Source organism: Labrus mixtus, chromosome 9, assembly GCF_963584025.1.
Source record: "Labrus mixtus chromosome 9, fLabMix1.1, whole genome shotgun sequence".
Taxonomy (NCBI): Eukaryota; Metazoa; Chordata; class Actinopteri; order Labriformes; family Labridae; genus Labrus; species Labrus mixtus.
Window position 1 is genome coordinate 29,369,051 of NC_083620.1, and position 19,959 is coordinate 29,389,009.

Consider the following 19,959-nt stretch of genomic DNA (forward strand, 5'->3'; position numbering starts at 1 on the left):
TTTTAAATCTAAAATGAAAGACATGGAAGCAGATTCTACAGGATGTCGATGTTTTAGCTCGCCTGTTTGAACTACTGACTCCCTGATATGACTCATACATGGTTTTATTTTAATCCAAAATGTTGTGTTTTGTAAATTGTACTTTGTCTCTTGTATTTCTGTCTGTAACTTTGTGTTTTTGCTGCTGCCTATCTCGGCCAGGTCTCCCTTGAAAAAGAGGGTTTTAATCTCAATGGGACCAACCTGGTTAAATAACAAAAATAAAAATGTAGAAAGGATGTGTAGCGCTGTTGATTGAGGACTTTTTAAGGAGGGTTGATTTTCTCTCAGGTGCGTCAGATCATGAAGAAGTGGGCGGACCTCAAATGTGACGGAAAGCGACGCCTCTTAGCCCTCCGAAAGCCGGACAGCGGCCACCTCAGGAAGAGGAACATGGGCCCTGTGGAGAAGATGGTCCATAAGATCCTGATGATGAGTCCCGCAGGAAGTGAGCAGACATTTGTCTTTGAAGCGTTGAGTCTTTGTGTTGTTTCTGCTCATTAATCATTTTGTTCTCCTGTTGGTTCTCAGATGGCGACAGTGATTTCGACTTATGTGAAGACGAGGATTTTCCAAAGGCCTACAGCGCCACCCCGCCTCCGAACCCTTCGCCCTACTCCTACCTCAGCTTGACGGACAGTTCCCACTCTGTACCCGAAAGATTCTCCTTCGACATGTCGCCCCTCTCCTCGCCGGAGGACGAGGCTGGTGGTAAGTAGAGTTGGATGTAAAGAATCTAAACGAGCCTGCAGCGACTACAGGGCTGGACATTTAATCTAGCTGTAAGCATGAGCGATCTGTTCACCCGACACGTCTACACAGACTGCTCGTGTATCCAAAGAGCTGCAAAAATAATCTATTGTGAGACCAGAGCTGTTTCTTTAACGGATGCAACAAGAATGAAAGGTTCTAATTTGCTTCATTTCACATTGTGTACAATGTTGAAAACCTGCTGAGTGAGAACAGTTGTTTCCAATGAGTGTATAATTATTGGCTGCCTGATTTAATTTGTGAGTTAAGTTTCTTATTTCAGCTGCTCTGTACACCGTGTCCACACTGCATCCAATAAATGTTTCTCTCTTTGACCTGTGAACAGTATAACATGTAGTGCTTTTATTTTGAAGGTGGACAAACTCAAGTGTGGGGCTTTCATTTGCGTGAAATATAAATTTCATTTGAGAAGAAAGGCAAAGAAAATAGTGAAGATGGAAGAAGCAATTTGAAAAAGAAGCAGAAAAATATACTTTAAGTTGAGCATGAACAAGCGGGGAGACGTTTCAGGAGACGATGATACTAATATGATTGTTTTTAAAAGTTAACATGCATTTTATTTTGCTTTCAAATAACTGACACGGTACAATTAATGTTAAATATTAAGAGGAATCTTTTGCTCTTTGTCGCTCCGGTAGAGGAGCTTTAAGAACTTGGAGAATAAAGGATTAAAAGTATTTACTTTGCAGTGGTGAAATCAATCAACGTCAGCAGTTTGATTTTACGCCTGCTTTGTCTTTTTGAGGTCATTTTTGCACAATGTCCTTCTAATGCTGAGCTGAGCGTGTTGATGTGACCCTGCTGTGTTTGTTTGTTTTGCAGGCGATCCCTTCCAGTCCTCCTCTGAATTTGATGTCGACCTGGCTGAGGATGGAGGTAAGAAGAGGGGAATTACATTTATAGAGATTTGTGTTCAATTTCCACCAGATGTGGCCCGTCTCTGCTCCCCCAATACTTTATTCAATGTGTTTGAATCCACTGGCTCTGCTCCTCTGCGTCTCAGCTCCGTCAGTGCAGAGTCCTCTGCAGCAGATACACAAGGCTCCTGTGTCTGCAGGATGCCGGTGCACGGGGCATCAATTTACCACAGAGCAGATAGAGCGGGACAGAAAGTCAGACACCAAACAACTTAAAACAGCCACTTTATTTTCAGAATAAAACACTCCGTTTTCATGGTTCACAACAATAACAGTGTTTGTGTTTTTTGTTGTGTTTATGAAGGTTTTATACCTCATACATCAGAATTATAATGCGCTGATTCTGTCACTACTGCGGATACTCCTTGGTCTCGGATCGGAGATGAAACGCAATGCACACACATCTGGTGGAAGTTCTGGGTTATTTTTATCAGGAAATGTGAACATTTTGGGTGCTCTGGCGATTATCTGACATGTAAATTTATATTAACCACAAAACAAGCATACAAAACCTGTTTGTTGTTGCAAGGACCACACCGGATTTAAAGAGAAAAACAGGCAAGAATTTCATCATAACAACTCTGCAATCTTGCACATGTACAAATTTCATTGGTGGAAGCTGCACACATGACAAATGAGGCGATGTCTGCGGGCTGGTTCAGACATTAACCTTTAGCTGCACTGAGTTTATACTTGACATGCCTCATTCTCAACTATTACCCAAAAACACCTCCCTCCATTTAGCGCTCTATTTAAGCTGCAGGATTTCCCTCGACTCTCTCGCTGGCAGCTCTGACCTGCAGCAGTTCTGCATGCTCAGCCTCAGCATCCACCTGTCAGATCAGACTCTGGGGTTTAAGATATCGTCCCATCACTCCTCAAACTTTGAGTGTTAGATAAAGTTGGACTTGTTGAGTTTACAGTTTGCACAGTTTTTAAAAGCAGTCAAGTTGTTATTGTTGTTATTTTTAAAATGCACTGACTCGTGTTCTCTCACTTTGCTCCACCAGAACACTCCATGGATTTTGACGACAACGAAGACTCCATATTCTCCTCCTACCCTTCCTCTCTCCCTCCGCCCCCCCCCTCCTCCACGCTGGAGAAGGACCCGCTGTCTGACACCCAGCTGAGAATCAAACCGGTCCACACCTATTCCCGGAACATCGGCCAGACCAACAGCAGCAACCACGTTCAGAACCACACCTCCTCCTCCAGACCGCCACCCGGACCCTCCTCATCCTCGTCTGTGGCCTCCACCTCCTCTGCTCTCCCTCCGGCGTCTGATTCAGACGCAGGCTCATCCACTGCTGTGCCTCCTCCACCACGGCCACCTCCTACAAGCTCCACTTCCTCCGCCTCATTTGTTCCCCCTCTCCCTCCCCCCTCTTCCTCCTCGTCCTCTACATCAAACTCGACCTCTCAAGCCACGCCCTCTTCCTCCTCCATCCCACCTCCTCCTCCTCCTGCTTCGACTTCAACCACTGCTCCCTCCTCCTCCAACTCTCATCGACCTTCCTCCTCCTCCTCCTCCTCATCAACCATTCCATCTAAGCAGTCCCCCGCCCCGAGCTCCTGCGACCCCCTCCCCGCCGGAGCCTCCTCCCGTCGGCCCCAAGACCACGTGTCCCAGATGGCGTCTCAGAGCCTCCAGCAGCAGCGGGCCAGCAGGATGCTCCTGACGTCGGTGTCTCAGTCTCTGGAGGTGCTGGCTCAGTCTGTGCAGCTGCTGGTGGAGAGCCAGCAGGAGTTTGTTCAGGAGTCTCTGCTGCTGCAGCGCGAGACCGTCGATGTCCTGAGGGATTTCTCCAACACGGCGCTCACTATGCTGAGAGACAAAGCCAACAGCGGTCAAGTGCCACGCCATCATCATCATCCTGCTTCTCACTACTGAAACAAAAGGACGAAAATAGTTTTTTTTTAAAGAGACAACGCAGGACGAGTACGGGCACCTACAGGCACACTTCTTACCCGGCCCCCTGAAGTCCCAAAAGAGTGAACATTTTCATCATAATATATACGACACATCAAATTATCTTGTGTTTGGAGCAAGTTATCTGGTGCAAACAAGTTAGATAACAACTTGTTTAAAATGGTGTTTAAAATGGTGTTCATCTTGTGCGCTCAAGTTATCTGATGTGCACAAGATAATTATCGTGTATGAAAATATCAAATTGTGCGCACACGTTCCTGTAAAAAGACGCACCTTTAATCTGTTTTTTTTTTCCATCTAAAGTTTGCTGCGTCTTATACACCGGTGCGTCATATTTATAATAAGTATAAAAACGCTGACACATACGCTGTCATTACCGCGAGTGCAGCCGCCGTAACAACACACTGCACGCCAGGTGACACCATTGAGAATTCCTCACCAGTCGTTGTGTATTGCAAGCCGGAGGGAAACATAGCGACACAGACGAGGCTGGCTACGTCCTTTCTCCCTCCCTCATGCATTTAAAGAAAACGGTGGCATATTGATCCTTTTGATTGAAAGAGTCCTTTTATTAAAGTTAGAGAGCGACCAGCGGAGTCGGGTAGAGCGCTTGCCAGATAGGCGTCTGTGCTTCACAACTATCACTGCAGGCTGAGCTCGATTACCGTACTGTAGCTAGTAGGAGAGCAAACTCCACAAAGAGAAAACAAACGGAGCTAACAGAAACTGACCGTTGTAGACGTCACTGAACACAACAGAAATTGTCACGCAGGAAGACAATTTGAGACTTTATTCTCTCTGGGATCCTCCAGAAAGAGACTTGTATTCTGTCTTTGAGATAAATAATAACTGGTATGTAATTATCATTTGTGCAAAAATGTATCTGCACACAACATAAGCTTGTTTGAAGTTAAGTTAGATAAATCGTTTGCAAAAGATATTTATCTTGTCTGAAACAAGTTATTATCTCGTGCTCTGTCATTATCTTGATAATTATCCTGTGGATGTAATTAGGTGTGCAGAAGTTACAATCTTGAGGGGAAACGTTTTTATCTTGTACACACGATGTGAATGTGTTCTGCACAAAAGATAAAAACCTGTTGCTCTAAGATAATTACATTGTGACCACAAGATAATTACACTGAAATACCCACTAAAATGTTTCTCTTTTTCCTTTTCTGTTATGAGTTGAAATATTTGCTCAATCAGATGAGCGATCACACGCAGTTCTCTTCCCTGATGTCATGGGATGTTTATTTATTGCCTTTCCTCCGTACATCAGAAACAAAACCATCTCCTTGTCTTTAATAATCGATGGTACCTTAAAGCGCCGGAGTAAAAGAAAAACAGATTTTTAGTCAAGTTTTAAAAAGCTGCAGCGAGCAAAAGAGAGAGAGAGAGAGAGAGCAGCGGTGTTCATATTCAAATTTACAGGTTGGACGTTTTTGCTTCTGAAGGAGTTCACAAAAAGTACCCGATGTTTGGTGTCTGGGACGTCTATTCATGTTGCCATGGTAACAGGAATCAATATTGTTTGATTTTTAATAGTATGGTCCAGGAGTTTTTCTGTTGTCGTGATAACGTTTCTTTTTAAGGCCGCGTTTTGAGCTGCTAATGTGATTTGTGGACAAACGACGAAACACTAAACGAAGCAAGGACTTCATTTTATTCAAAGCTTTAACTCGTCAAGTGAACCGGGACTCTCGATTTTATGGATTTGCCCGAATGAGATGAAAACGAGTCAGAGTAAAGAAGCTGACCTTAAGTCTCTCCCGAGCCGCCACCGTTCTGTTCTCAGTTCTGTTGGACTCGTTCTTCTCCGACCAAACTGTCTCTTCATGATGTTTGTACCTCACCCTGGGTGATGTATGATTTTTATTTGTTGCAGTGAGAGCAGACAGCCCACGCTCTTATCGTAACCCTGATCTCTGTTACATCCTGTCGGAGGGGAAACATGTCTGCAAGGCAACAAAGGCTTCTGTGATTAGAATACAAAATGTCTTCTTAGTTTGAACGTCAGGTTTGGATGATGTTGCTGCTGAATTAAAAAATAAAGTGAACTAATAACATTTATTGAGATGGTGACGTTTCATTGTGTTTATTTCTGTCCTATGCCAGCACTGAGTAGCTGCTGTGACTAACCCTGAAGTATCAGAATAAACAACTGGGTCATCTTCAGCTCGTCTGTAAGAGCCAGACTTCAAATATTTCAGTGTCATGTCGAACAAGAGTCTCTGTGAGGAGGTTCCTGGTTCGAATCCCCGTCTGTCAGGAGTCTCTGTGAGGAGGTTCCTGGTTCAAATCCCCGTCTGACAGGAGTCTCTCTGTGAGGAGGTTCCTGGTTCAAATCCCCGTCTGACAGGAGTCTCTCTGTGAGGAGGTTCTTGGTTCGAATCCCCGTCTGTCAGGAGTCTCTCTGAGGAGGTTCCTGGTTCGAAGGTTCCTGGTTTGAATCCCCGTGTGACAGGAGTCTCTCTGTGAGGAGGTTCCTGGTTCGAATCCCCGTCTGACAGGAGTCTCTCTGTGAGGAGGTTCCTGGTTCGAAGGTTCCTGGTTTGAATCCCCGTGTGACAGGAGTCTCTCTGTGAGGAGGTTCCTGGTTTGAATCCCCGTCTGACAGGAGTCTCTCTGTGAGGAGGTTCCTGGTTCGAATCCCCGTCTGTCAGGAGTCTCTCTGTGTGGAGGTTCCTGGTTCGAATCCCCGTGTGACAGGAGTCTCTCTGTGAGGAGGTTCCTGGTTCGAATCCCCGTGTGACAGGAGTCTCTCTGTGAGGAGGTTCCTGGTTCGAAGGTTCCTGGTTCGAATCCCCGTCTGACAGGAGTCTCTCTGTGTGGAGGTTCCTGGTTCAAATCCCCATCTGTCAGGAGTCTCTCTGTGAGGAGGTTCCTGGTTCGAATCCCCGTGTGACAGGAGTCTCTCTGTGAGGAGGTTCCTGGTTTGAATCCCCGTCTGTCGGGAGTCTCTGTGAGGAGGTTCCTGGTTCGAATCCCCGTCTGTCAGGAGTCTCTCTGTGAGGAGGTTCCTGGTTCGAATCCCCGTGTGACAGGAGTCTCTCTGTGAGGAGGTTCCTGGTTTGAATCCCCGTCTGACAGGAGTCTCTCTGTGAGGAGGTTCCTGGTTTGAATCCCCGTCTGTCAGGAGTCTCTCTGTGAGGAGGTTCTTGGTTCGAATCCCCGTCTGTCAGGAGTCTCTCTGAGGAGGTTCCTGGTTCGAAGGTTCCTGGTTTGAATCCCCGTGTGACAGGAGTCTCTCTGTGAGGAGGTTCCTGGTTCGAATCCCCGTCTGACAGGAGTCTCTCTGTGAGGAGGTTCCTGGTTCGAAGGTTCCTGGTTTGAATCCCCGTGTGACAGGAGTCTCTCTGTGAGGAGGTTCCTGGTTTGAATCCCCGTCTGACAGGAGTCTCTCTGTGAGGAGGTTCCTGGTTCGAATCCCCGTCTGTCAGGAGTCTCTCTGTGTGGAGGTTCCTGGTTCGAATCCCCGTGTGACAGGAGTCTCTCTGTGAGGAGGTTCCTGGTTCGAAGGTTCCTGGTTCGAATCCCCGTGTGACAGGAGTCTCTCTGTGAGGAGGTTCCTGGTTCGAAGGTTCCTGGTTCGAATCCCCGTCTGACAGGAGTCTCTCTGTGTGGAGGTTCCTGGTTCAAATCCCCATCTGTCAGGAGTCTCTCTGTGAGGAGGTTCCTGGTTCGAATCCCCGTGTGACAGGAGTCTCTCTGTGAGGAGGTTCCTGGTTTGAATCCCCGTCTGTCGGGAGTCTCTGTGAGGAGGTTCCTGGTTCGAATCCCCGTCTGTCAGGAGTCTCTCTGTGAGGAGGTTCCTGGTTCGAATCCCCGTGTGACAGGAGTCTCTCTGTGAGGAGGTTCCTGGTTTGAATCCCCGTCTGACAGGAGTCTCTCTGTGAGGAGGTTCCTGGTTTGAATCCCCGTCTGTCAGGAGTCTCTCTGTGAGGAGGTTCCTGGTTCAAATCCCCGTCTGACAGGAGTCTCTCTGTGAGGAGGTTCCTGGTTCAAATCCCCGTCTGACAGGAGTCTCTCTGTGAGGAGGTTCTTGGTTCGAATCCCCGTCTGTCAGGAGTCTCTCTGAGGAGGTTCCTGGTTCGAAGGTTCCTGGTTTGAATCCCCGTGTGACAGGAGTCTCTCTGTGAGGAGGTTCCTGGTTCGAATCCCCGTCTGACAGGAGTCTCTCTGTGAGGAGGTTCCTGGTTCGAAGGTTCCTGGTTTGAATCCCCGTGTGACAGGAGTCTCTCTGTGAGGAGGTTCCTGGTTTGAATCCCCGTCTGACAGGAGTCTCTCTGTGAGGAGGTTCCTGGTTCGAATCCCCGTCTGTCAGGAGTCTCTCTGTGTGGAGGTTCCTGGTTCGAATCCCCGTGTGACAGGAGTCTCTCTGTGAGGAGGTTCCTGGTTCGAATCCCCGTCTGACAGGAGTCTCTCTGTGAGGAGGTTCCTGGTTCGAAGGTTCCTGGTTTGAATCCCCGTGTGACAGGAGTCTCTCTGTGAGGAGGTTCCTGGTTTGAATCCCCGTCTGACAGGAGTCTCTCTGTGAGGAGGTTCCTGGTTCGAATCCCCGTCTGTCAGGAGTCTCTCTGTGTGGAGGTTCCTGGTTCGAATCCCCGTGTGACAGGAGTCTCTCTGTGAGGAGGTTCCTGGTTCGAAGGTTCCTGGTTCGAATCCCCGTGTGACAGGAGTCTCTCTGTGAGGAGGTTCCTGGTTCGAAGGTTCCTGGTTCGAATCCCCGTCTGACAGGAGTCTCTCTGTGTGGAGGTTCCTGGTTCAAATCCCCATCTGTCAGGAGTCTCTCTGTGAGGAGGTTCCTGGTTCGAATCCCCGTGTGACAGGAGTCTCTCTGTGAGGAGGTTCCTGGTTTGAATCCCCGTCTGACAGGAGTCTCTCTGTGAGGAGGTTCCTGGTTTGAATCCCCGTCTGTCAGGAGTCTCTCTGTGAGGAGGTTCCTGGTTTGAATCCCCGTCTGACAGGAGTCTCTCTGTGAGGAGGTTCCTGGTTCGAAGGTTCCTGGTTCGAATCCCCGTCTGTCAGGAGTCTCTCTGTGTGGAGGTTCCTGGTTCAAATCCCCATCTGTCAGGAGTCTCTCTGTGAGGAGGTTCCTGGTTCGAATCCCCGTGTGACAGGAGTCTCTCTGTGAGGAGGTTCCTGGTTTGAATCCCCGTCTGTCGGGAGTCTCTGTGAGGAGGTTCCTGGTTCGAATCCCCGTCTGTCAGGAGTCTCTCTGTGAGGAGGTTCCTGGTTCGAATCCCCGTGTGACAGGAGTCTCTGTGAGGAGGTTCCTGGTTCGAATCCCCGTCTGTCAGGAGTCTCTCTGTGAGGAGGTTCCTGGTTCGAATCCCCGTGTGACAGGAGTCTCTCTGTGAGGAGGTTCCTGGTTTGAATCCCCATCTGACAGGAGTCTCTCTGTGAGGAGGTTCCTGGTTTGAATCCCCGTCTGTCAGGAGTCTCTCTGTGAGGAGGTTCCTGGTTTGAATCCCCGTCTGACAGGAGTCTCTCTGTGAGGAGGTTCCTGGTTCGAAGGTTCCTGGTTCGAATCCCCGTCTGTCAGGAGTCTCTCTGTGTGGAGGTTCCTGGTTCAAATCCCCATCTGTCAGGAGTCTCTCTGTGAGGAGGTTCCTGGTTCGAATCCCCGTGTGACAGGAGTCTCTCTGTGAGGAGGTTCCTGGTTTGAATCCCCGTCTGTCGGGAGTCTCTGTGAGGAGGTTCCTGGTTCGAATCCCCGTCTGTCAGGAGTCTCTCTGTGAGGAGGTTCCTGGTTCGAATCCCCGTGTGACAGGAGTCTCTCTGTGAGGAGGTTCCTGGTTTGAATCCCCGTCTGACAGGAGTCTCTCTGTGAGGAGGTTCCTGGTTTGAATCCCCGTCTGTCAGGAGTCTCTCTGTGAGGAGGTTCCTGGTTTGAATCCCCGTCTGACAGGAGTCTCTCTGTGAGGAGGTTCCTGGTTCGAAGGTTCCTGGTTCGAATCCCCGTCTGTCAGGAGTCTCTCTGTGTGGAGGTTCCTGGTTCAAATCCCCATCTGTCAGGAGTCTCTCTGTGAGGAGGTTCCTGGTTCGAATCCCCGTGTGACAGGAGTCTCTCTGTGAGGAGGTTCCTGGTTTGAATCCCCGTCTGTCGGGAGTCTCTGTGAGGAGGTTCCTGGTTCGAATCCCCGTCTGTCAGGAGTCTCTCTGTGAGGAGGTTCCTGGTTCGAATCCCCGTGTGACAGGAGTCTCTGTGAGGAGGTTCCTGGTTCGAATCCCCGTCTGTCAGGAGTCTCTCTGTGAGGAGGTTCCTGGTTCGAATCCCCGTGTGACAGGAGTCTCTCTGTGAGGAGGTTCCTGGTTTGAATCCCCATCTGACAGGAGTCTCTCTGTGAGGAGGTTCCTGGTTTGAATCCCCGTCTGTCAGGAGTCTCTCTGTGAGGAGGTTCCTGGTTTGAATCCCCGTCTGACAGGAGTCTCTCTGTGAGGAGGTTCCTGGTTCGAAGGTTCCTGGTTCGAATCCCCGTCTGTCAGGAGTCTCTCTGTGTGGAGGTTCCTGGTTCAAATCCCCATCTGTCAGGAGTCTCTCTGTGAGGAGGTTCCTGGTTCGAATCCCCGTGTGACAGGAGTCTCTCTGTGAGGAGGTTCCTGGTTTGAATCCCCGTCTGTCGGGAGTCTCTGTGAGGAGGTTCCTGGTTCGAATCCCCGTCTGTCAGGAGTCTCTCTGTGAGGAGGTTCCTGGTTCGAATCCCCGTGTGACAGGAGTCTCTCTGTGAGGAGGTTCCTGGTTTGAATCCCCATCTGACAGGAGTCTCTCTGTGAGGAGGTTCCTGGTTTGAATCCCCGTCCTTCAGGAGTCTCTCTGTGTGTAGTCTGCATGTTCTTCATGTGTGGGTTCTCTCCTGGTTCTCCGTCTTCCTCCCACAGTTCAAACACATGCTCGTTAGGTTAACTGCTGACTCTCTGAATGTGAGTGTGTCTGGTTGTCTGTCTCTATATGTCAGCTCTGTGATTGGCTGGTGAACAGTCCAGGGTGTAACCCCGCCTCTCACCCAATGACAGCCTGGATCGGCTTCCTGCGTCACAAAAAGAGAAAGAGCGGTATAGATAATGGATGGATGGGTGCTACTGTTGGAGGCAGTATGCAGTACATGCTACATACAACATTCGATAGCAGGTTTTGAAATGACTGCCAACGGGTATTTTCACACCCATGGCTTGTTTTGCACCAGCACAGGGCGGTCCGCACTCCATCACTGCCATGCGTACTAGTCGCGCTTGGCATTGTGGGTCCTCACCGCGGATTGTGGAATTGGGCAGATAAAAGTTTAGATAACTCCCCAGTCCCAAATCTAATATGCTCTAGTAACACTCCCTTCCTGAGTGTTGTAGTACTCGAAATCTGTCTTCAGACAAATTTTCAAGGTCTCGTCTCGGTCTCAGACTGGGCGGACTCCGGACTTTATATCAAGACCACTGATAGGCTTTTTTCCCCCACATCATTACATTTCGTTCTAAAAGCATTTGGTGTTTGATTTTTATCCCCCGGTTACGACCGCAAACTTCCCGATGTTACAGTCTTAAGTGAGTGACACGCCCCCTAAACACAAGATGAAGAGATATTTATGGTCTTGTCCCGGTCTCGAGCATGTCTTGGTCTTGACTCAGTCTGAATCCCTAAATGTCTTGGTCTCGTCTCGGTCTCGGAGCACTCCAGTCTTGGGCATGTCTAGGTCTCAGTTAGCGGGTCATCATGACTACAACACTACCTTTCCTCCTCATAATAGCCGGTAGTTTCCTTCTTAAGAACTACATGTGTTTATGTTAGATCGGTAAGACTTCTAAAAGAGGTTTTCGTGGTCCCTCAGGTGTTATGCTCGTGCAGCCTGGATTACTTCTCCCCTTTGAATCCGATGAGCTTTAATCATCGGGCATTGAAAAAGGAAGTTTTACACTTGAATTAGATTTATTCCACTCTTCTTTCACACCCGTCTCCTTCACCCAAACAACATACCATCCATCAACAGATTCACAATTTTCCCAGTGATCATTCTGCAAAGTATTCTCTATAACAATGACTTCATGCTAACAAAGTGACTTAAAAGTACAAATAAAAAAATACAGGTATACAACACAAACACAAGTTCATGTTTGTATTTCTTGCACTTATCAAGCAAATGGTGGTGATTGTGTCATGGCATCCTCTGACCACGCCCATCTGATGTCCTCATTTACCTCCTTGCCTCATTCCACCAGGGGATGTTGCTCCAAGACGGCCGTTAGTTAACCCAGGGCCGGCCCGTGGCATAGGCAGTATAGGTAAATGCTAGGGGCGCCAGCATCCATAGGGGGCACCACTGGCGCCCAAAATTAATGAGGCAGAAAAGTTGAAGATAAGAAGAAGAAATAGAAGAAAAAATGTGTGTAAATATTATTTATCTAATATAATTTTCATGCTATTAATTGGTAACGTTATGAAAGAAGCCATGAAAACACAACTAGGCTACTTCACACATTTAAAAAGGCTCTATTTTCTTGTCTCTTGCTTGACGCGGCGCATCACAACACAGCTGCTCGTTGTGGAGGAGGAGGGCAGGTGACTTATGTGAAGTGAGTGACAATGAGTGTACCAATTAATATCACGTTTATAAATGACCGTAATGTAAAAAAAACAATAACAACAAAGCCCTCGGGAGCCCAGGGACGAAAAAGAAGAGGAGGAATAATATGAAAAAGACACAGAGGTAACGTGCTGCACAGATCAATGATTTATCTGTTGTAGTGAAGCTAGTTTTGTCATGGATGATAGTAATGTCTGTGTTTCCTAATTCCTAATCAGTAGCTTGAATTAACATCAGTTAGTTCCACTGTATTTTCATAAGGTAAAGATTATTCATGTTAAGAAAATAACCAGTGTAAGAAATACACTTCTTCTTTTGTGAAGTAAGCTATGTTGTTGGACACAAAACCTACTTTTATATTTATTGACATCTTTGTGTACTTAGTTAGCTTTCACCCTAGTCGATTGAAATGTTTATTTTCCACCTCCTGTTGTCATTAATAGTTTTAAACTCTTGCCTTTAGAGCATTTATGTTTAATAGCATGAAGTGCTATTAAGTCCTCACATTTTGTGCTAGAAGTCCTCACTGGATAGATAGTTGTGCATGCTGTAGGTCTGGTTGTAAGGAAAACGTTTGGGCTCACCTGAAAAACTGTGCTGAGATTTCTATACTGTGCTGAACAGAAAATAATATTTTGTTTTCACACTATATTATAAAATTCCCATTGTTTCACAAATGCCCATCTTCTCTCTCCAGATGCAATCATAAACATTTAAAACCATCCCCTGTCATCCCTGGGCCGTCTGTGACCACTTCTGCTCCCTGCACTGTTTGATATTGTTTGTTCTGTTACACTAGTTATTTGTATTTATTTATAAGAAATATTAGTGTTATTGCCATTTTAGTCACGTTTGTTTAGAAATATTTTTTATTTTAAAATGAAGAAATTCTGGTAAATATAAAGCTGTATGCCAGTTTTCTTTAAGTCTATGAATATTGTGATTAGTGGTCAAACTGGATGCAATATAAGGGGCAACTGCTGAAATCTTGCCTAGGGCGCCAAATTGGTTAGGGCTGGCTCTGAGTTAACCTACCAACAAAATCAATTGTGCAAAAAAGGGGGATGACCAATGACTCTGATATTGAACTTCTCTTGTTCCTCATCAGAGTGTGTCCAAACCAAGGGGGTAAACACTCCCAGCAATCCAGGTGCCCTAAAGCACGCTGATGGGCTAAGTGGCTGTGAGTGATGACTTCTTGTTGAACATGATGGTGCTCATCCGCAAGTTGCTGCTCCTCCTCTCTGCGCTCGCCCTGTGCGTCGGATCCTCTCTGGCGCTGAACACCCTCCTCAACCTCAGCTGGGCCCTGAAGGCTTTACAGAAGATGAAATAGATGAGCGGGTCCAGGCAGACGTTGAGAACGGACACCATGACGGTCAGCTCCTTCAGGTAGAAGAAGGCCTGCCTCCATGAGCACCACCCCCTCAGGAAAGCGTACGGCAGGCGGACCAGGTGGTACGGGACGAAGCAGACGCAGAAGACGCTGACCAGCACCAACATGTTCCTGCGGGACTTGGCGAGCTTCTTGGATCCGGAGGACGCTTGCTGTCTCTGCTGTGCTGCTGACAGCCTGCGGGAGGTGCCGTGGTAGAAGAAGATGAGGGAGACGAGGACGATGATGAAGATGGCCGCAGACAAGGTGTGGATGACTTTGTAGAAGAGGCTGAGTTGTTCACTGTGCAGAGCGTCACAGCTCAGGGTATTTGGGACGGACAGCAATTGTTCCTCGGTGAGGAACGACTGGGTGACGTAGGTGGTCATTATGGCCAAGAGGACAACCCAGGTTACCGCAGAGATGATGTGGGCGGCTCGCACTGTCTGAAAGATGTGTGTCCCTAAAGGATGGACGATCTTTAGATACCTGCAGAGAGGGAAGAGGAAAGCGTCAGGAGATTACTCAGAGCAAACGCGATGACCAGAGGATGTTGCTTTAATCAGAAAAAAACCCAATGGATGAAAAATAAAAAAGATTTGCACCTCCCCCTGCTGTCCAGAAGGGGCCACTACACTTCAGTGTTTTGAAACCGTCCTTCCATCTTTAGTCCACATTTTCATACTTTACTTTAAAAGTGAAAACCAAACAGAAGTCACGAGATCTAACCTACCAAGCATACCAGCCCAATTTGTTTGTTAAAAGACAAAATACTAAAACACCAAATGGAATGTGCCAAATGAAAAATCACAAGAATACATATTTATATATTTCTTTATCAGCTTTCCTGGATGGGTATGTGGAAGGATGATGTTGGATGGATGGATGGCTGATTGATAAGTGGATGGATGGATGATGATGTTGGATGGATGGATGGCTGATTGATAAGTGGATGGATGGATGATGATGTTGGATGGATGGATGGTTTGATGATGATGATGTTGGATGGATGGATGGTTTGATGATGATGATGATGATGTTGGATGGATGGATGGATGGATGGATGGATGATGATGTTGGATGGCTGGATGGTTTGATGATGATGATGTTGGATGGATGGATGGATGGATGATGATGATGATGTTGGATGGATGGATGGATTGATAAGTGGATGGATGATGATGTTGAATGGATGGATGGATGGTTTGATGATGATGTTGGATGGATGGATGGATGATGATGATGTTGGATGGATGGATGGATTGATAAGTGGATGGATGATGGATGGATGGATGGATGGATGGATGGATGATGATGTTGGATGGCTGGATGGATGATGATGATATTGGATGGATGGATGGATGATTGATAAGTGGATGGATGGATTGATAAGTGGATGGATGGATGAATGATGATGGATGGATGGATGGATTGATAAGTGGATGGATGATGGATGGATGGATGGATGGATGGATGATGATGTTGGATGGCTGGATGGTTTGATGATGATGATGTTGGATGGATGGATGGATGATGATGATGATGTTGGATGGATGGATGGATTGATAAGTGGATGGATGATGGATGGATGGATGGATGGATGGATGATGATGTTGGATGGCTGGATGGTTTGATGATGATGATGTTGGATGGATGGATGGATGATGATGATGATGTTGGATGGATGGATGGATTGATAAGTGGATGGATGATGGATGGATGGATGGATGGATGGATGATGATGTTGGATGGCTGGATGGTTTGATGATGATGATGTTGGATGGATGGATGGATGATGATGTTGGATGGATGGATGGTTTGATGATGATGATGTTGGATGGATGGATGGTTTGATGATGATGATGTTGGATGGATGGATGGATGGATGGTTTGATGATGATGTTGGATGGATGGATGGATGATGATGATGATGTTGGATGGATGGATGAATGATGATGGATGGATGGATGATTGATAAGTGGATGGATGGATTGATAAGTGGATGGATGGATGAATGATGATGGATGGATGGATGGATTGATAAGTGGATGGATGATGGATGGATGGATGGATGGATGATGATGTTGGATGGCTGGATGGTTTGATGATGATGATGTTGGATGGATGGATGGATGATGATGATGATGTTGGATGGATGGATGGATTGATAAGTGGATGGATGATGGATGGATGGATGGATGGATGATGATGTTGGATGGCTGGATGGTTTGATGATGATGATGATGATGTTGGATGGATGGATGGATGATGATGTTGGATGGATGGATGGATTGATAAGTGGATGGATGATGATGTTGGATGGATGGATGGATGGTTTGATGATGATGATGATGGATGGATGGATGGATGATGATGATGATGTTGGATGGATGGATGGATTGATAAGTGGATGGATGATGGATGGATGGATGGATGGATGGATGGATGGATGGATGGATGATGATGTTGGATGGCTGGATGGATGATGATGATATTGGATGGATTGATAAGTGGATGGATGGATGGATGGATGGATTGATAAGTGGATGGATGGATGAATGATGATGGATGGATGGATGGATGGATGGATTGATGGATGATGGATGGATGGATGGATGGATGGATGGATGATGATGTTGGATGGCTGGATGGTTTGATGATGATGATGTTGGATGGATGGATGGTTTGATGATGATGATGTTGGATGGATGGATGGTTTGATGATGATGATGGATGGATGGATGGATGGATGATGATGTTGGATGGCTGGATGGATGATGATGATATTGGATGGATGGATGGATGATTGATAAGTGGATGGATGGATGGATTGATAAGTGGATGGATGGATGAATGATGATGGATGGATGGATGGATTGATAAGTGGATGGATGATGATGATGTTGGATGGATGGATGATTGATAAGTGGATGGATGGATGATTGATAAGTGGATGGATGGATGGATGAAATGATAGATGTGTGGAAAAATGGATGGATGAAATGATGGATGGATGGATAAGTGGATGGATGGATGGATGAAATGATAGATGTGTGGAAAAATGGATGGATGAAATGATGGATGGATGAAATGATGGATGGATAGATGATAGATAGATAAATGGATGGATGGATGAAATGATGTATGATAGATAGATAAATGGATGGATGAAATGATGGATGGATGGATGATGATGATGGATGAGGTCTGTCCCCAACTGGCAAAAAAGTTTTTGCATTCAAAATCTTGCTTTTTAACTGTGAATAGATCTTTCCAAGTCATCATTTCACAAACTGAATTGATTCTTTTGATCTACTTTGATGTTTTAAAGTAAACTATAACCTGATTATTTAAGGTAGGAATGCAAAATCAGTTAATCTAGATTCACATCCTGTTTCGACTTTAACTTGTTATCCTCTACAAAAACCCAAATTATGTTTGAGTTTTTACTCTGAGTGCCAGCTTTGAAATGTAAAACATTATTCTGTAAACTGGTGATTATTCTGGTCTTAAACCGACTTCCTGCAGTGGAATGAGCTTTCTGCACAAATCATGAGTTGAATGGTCCAAATATAAATGGCATACAAGGATACTAATAATTCACAACAACTGAATACAAATGTTTTCCTGTTAATGAATAAAAAGTTATTGTTGTGTTTTTGACTTTATTGGGCCCATTATCTGGTTAAACTCAGGTTCTCATGCTAGTGAACAAGAATAAAAATGGACACAGCCTTGTTCTGTAAAGAAATGGGTTTTTATCTTTTGCGTTTATAAAAACAGGAAAGACGAGTTTAAAAATGTGTGTTGATGTTTGTGTTGTTAGCCACAGAGTCACGTATGGATGCTATCATTGTGCAACATGTCCTCTAGGTTAGGAGACCACAGCTCTGATGCAAGACAACAGCATTTGAAATATAGCACACAACACAATACTACACTTTACACCAAAACAGTTAAATAAAAAGGACCGTCAGATATCGGTTAAATCAGCATTCGCTGCAGGGGATAGGGTAAGGGTTACATCTACTCGATACTGCAGCAAACCACATCTTTGTGTTTTTTTTTAGCTTACATGACCAAATGATCACACTTCCTTATCATGACATGAAAACCTGCAGCAGCTGAGGCCAAATATTTATAGTCTGTTGAACAATGTAAAGTTCAGTTTCTCAGTAAACTTTGTATTCAGACTCTGGTCTTGTTTCAGTTTGTCCTTGTGGTCAGTGAACAGAACTGATAGTCTGAGGTTTTTAGACTTGTCACTAGCCTCTTTGTTCCTGAAATGTTTGCTTCACATATATCAAACATTTTAAGTCCATGTGGAGAGCCATCACAACACTGCAGCCTGTACATTTAAAGGCAGGGTTGAACAGTTTCAACCAAAATCTTAAAAAAGTGTATCTGGAGAAAATGACCAACCCTGCCTTTAAGGATTGTTTTTGGGCGTTTTAAGATTTATTTAGAGACAGGACAGTGGATATAGTCAGAAACTGGAGAGAGAAAGTGGAGAAAAGAGCCACAGGTTGGAACATAACCCAGACCACCCGCCTGGAGGGCCCCAGCTTCCATACATGGGACTTGATTTTCATTTTCAAAAATGTTTCACGTTCAGACGACAATGTTTTGAAAACAACCGCTGTGCAGAAAATTCCTATGAACACTGTAATACACCTGCCAGGCCAGTAGTTGTAGGTGTGACTTTGTAGTGAAGCAGCACACACCACAGGGTCGCTGTAGCTCAGGTGGTAGAGTCGTCTCTCAACCGGTAGGTTGAGGATTCGATCCCCATCTCCTGCAGCAACACATCCGATGTGTCCTTGGGCAAGACACTTAACCCCGCTGCCTTGGCGGCATATGAATACCAATTAATGGGATTCATTACTTCAAATGGTCTCACTACATAGCCATCAGTGTGTGAATGTATCGGTGTGACCTGCGGTGTATAAGAGCTCTGAGTAGTCAGAAGACTAGAAAAGTGCTATATAAACTCATGTCCATTTACTTGCTCACATACTATTCTTTTCCTACAGAGCAATGAGGTGTAAAGGTCTGTAAACATAAGTAAATGGAAAATGGCTAGTCGCCTTCTGGCTGCCCTTCACTGGCCAAAGTTTCATTCGGTATTTAGCGGGTAGAAGTAATGCTAAAGAAAAGTTTGAGTCAAGAATCAATGTCCACGACCAGATTTTTGTCAGTAAAAATCTGCATAGTGATGCATAAAGAGTTAAACCGCTGTCACATGGTGAATGATAACTTCTTGAATTACATTTCGGGCGATGTATTCAGCTTCTGTTGCTCTCCATGGACTGCTTTGCTTAAATGTGACTCGTCAATTCAACTTTGACTAAAAAGACAAACTGGAATGCTTTCCATACTGTCCTCTTGCCTTCATTGAAATGAAGTTAGCCTGTTTTTTTTTTTTTTAGATAAAACCAGCTGCTTTGAATTAGATAAACACACTGTCTGCCAGCTCTGCAAGTGTTGTCCCTTACCTAAAAATTCTCCTTAATGTTCAGATATCTGTTTTTATAGAAATTCAAATAAAGGTGCTTCATGTCTTTTGCGTCCTGACAAGTCCTACCTGTTTGCTGCGATGTAACCCATGAACAGGATGCTGGCGTACATGTTCAGGTAAAACGCAGAGGCGCCAAAGTTGCAGTAGACCCTGAACATGGTGACAGAGCGGCTGGCGAAGTGGCCGATTCTTAAGGGGAGGCTGAGGGTGAGCAGGAAGTCTGCAGCTACCAGGTTCTTCAGGTAGATGGTCACGCTGCTGGACACCTGCTGGTGAGCGCTGAAGAAGTAAACCTTCAGGGTGAATCCGTTGAGGACTAAACCCACCTAAGGGCGGAAAACGATCAGATTGATGTACCAAGAAATCAGAGTGCTTTCGAAGGACATAGAAAGAGGAAATCTGAGTATTTGAGACTCACCAGAAACACCAGACTGTAGACCACAGTGAAGAAAAGGTCGGCTGAAGGTTTGACCTGATCGCAGTGCGACGACCCGTTGATGTTTGTGCGGTTGGACAGTCCATTTCCTTCCATGCTCCAAATGTTTCCGAATAGCCCAGGAGAGCTGAAGGAGCATTTGAAAATGGAAGTGGTAAAAGCTTAGAGGAAGTGACATATCACCACAGCAGCAACAGGAATATTCTGAACTAAAATACACAACAGGTAACCAGAGGGGCTGGGCAAACCAAGACTCCAGATGAAGTCTAGAATCTGCTCCTGTACGCTCAACAGAAGCTGGTTACAGACTGAAGAGATGCTAAGTTAGCTTGTTAGCATCTGTAACTCTACAGTTTGTTGGTGGCCTGTGGGCTCTTAGAGAGAGGGCGTGCCA

The 19,959-nt window shown here is 45.9% G+C and overlaps 2 protein-coding genes across 3 annotated transcripts in view; one reads left to right on the forward strand and one right to left on the reverse strand.

Annotated features, from left to right (window-relative positions):
* zgc:113149 (uncharacterized protein LOC541363 homolog) overlaps nt 1-4,597 on the forward strand; it is an 8,689-nt gene extending 4,092 nt beyond the window's left edge. Inside the window, exons 4-7 of the mRNA XM_061047278.1 lie at nt 331-487; nt 571-750; nt 1,633-1,686; nt 2,738-4,597. Coding sequence (XP_060903261.1) covers nt 331-487; nt 571-750; nt 1,633-1,686; nt 2,738-3,618 — 1,272 coding nt within the window. The 3' untranslated portion in view covers nt 3,619-4,597. The remainder of the gene's footprint in view (nt 1-330; nt 488-570; nt 751-1,632; nt 1,687-2,737) is intronic.
* Nucleotides 4,598-10,372: 5,775 nt separating this feature from the next.
* On the reverse strand, nt 10,373-19,701 carry LOC132980908 (P2Y purinoceptor 14-like). 2 transcript variants are annotated; one of them, XR_009674212.1, is made up of 4 exons: nt 19,548-19,701; nt 19,196-19,455; nt 11,851-14,100; nt 10,373-10,691 (listed from the first exon to the last, which is right to left on the reverse strand). XR_009674212.1 is itself a non-coding variant. In XM_061047285.1 (3 exons), exons 1-3 carry the CDS (start codon nt 19,659-19,661, stop codon nt 13,410-13,412), a joined length of 1,065 nt encoding a protein of 354 aa, XP_060903268.1. In that variant the 5' UTR covers nt 19,662-19,701; the 3' UTR covers nt 11,563-13,409. The 2 variants fall into 2 exon arrangements, 1 of the variants encoding a protein (XP_060903268.1); XM_061047285.1 differs by lacking the exon at nt 10,373-10,691 and having other exon boundaries at nt 11,563-14,100.
* Nucleotides 19,702-19,959: the final 258 nt, after the last annotated feature.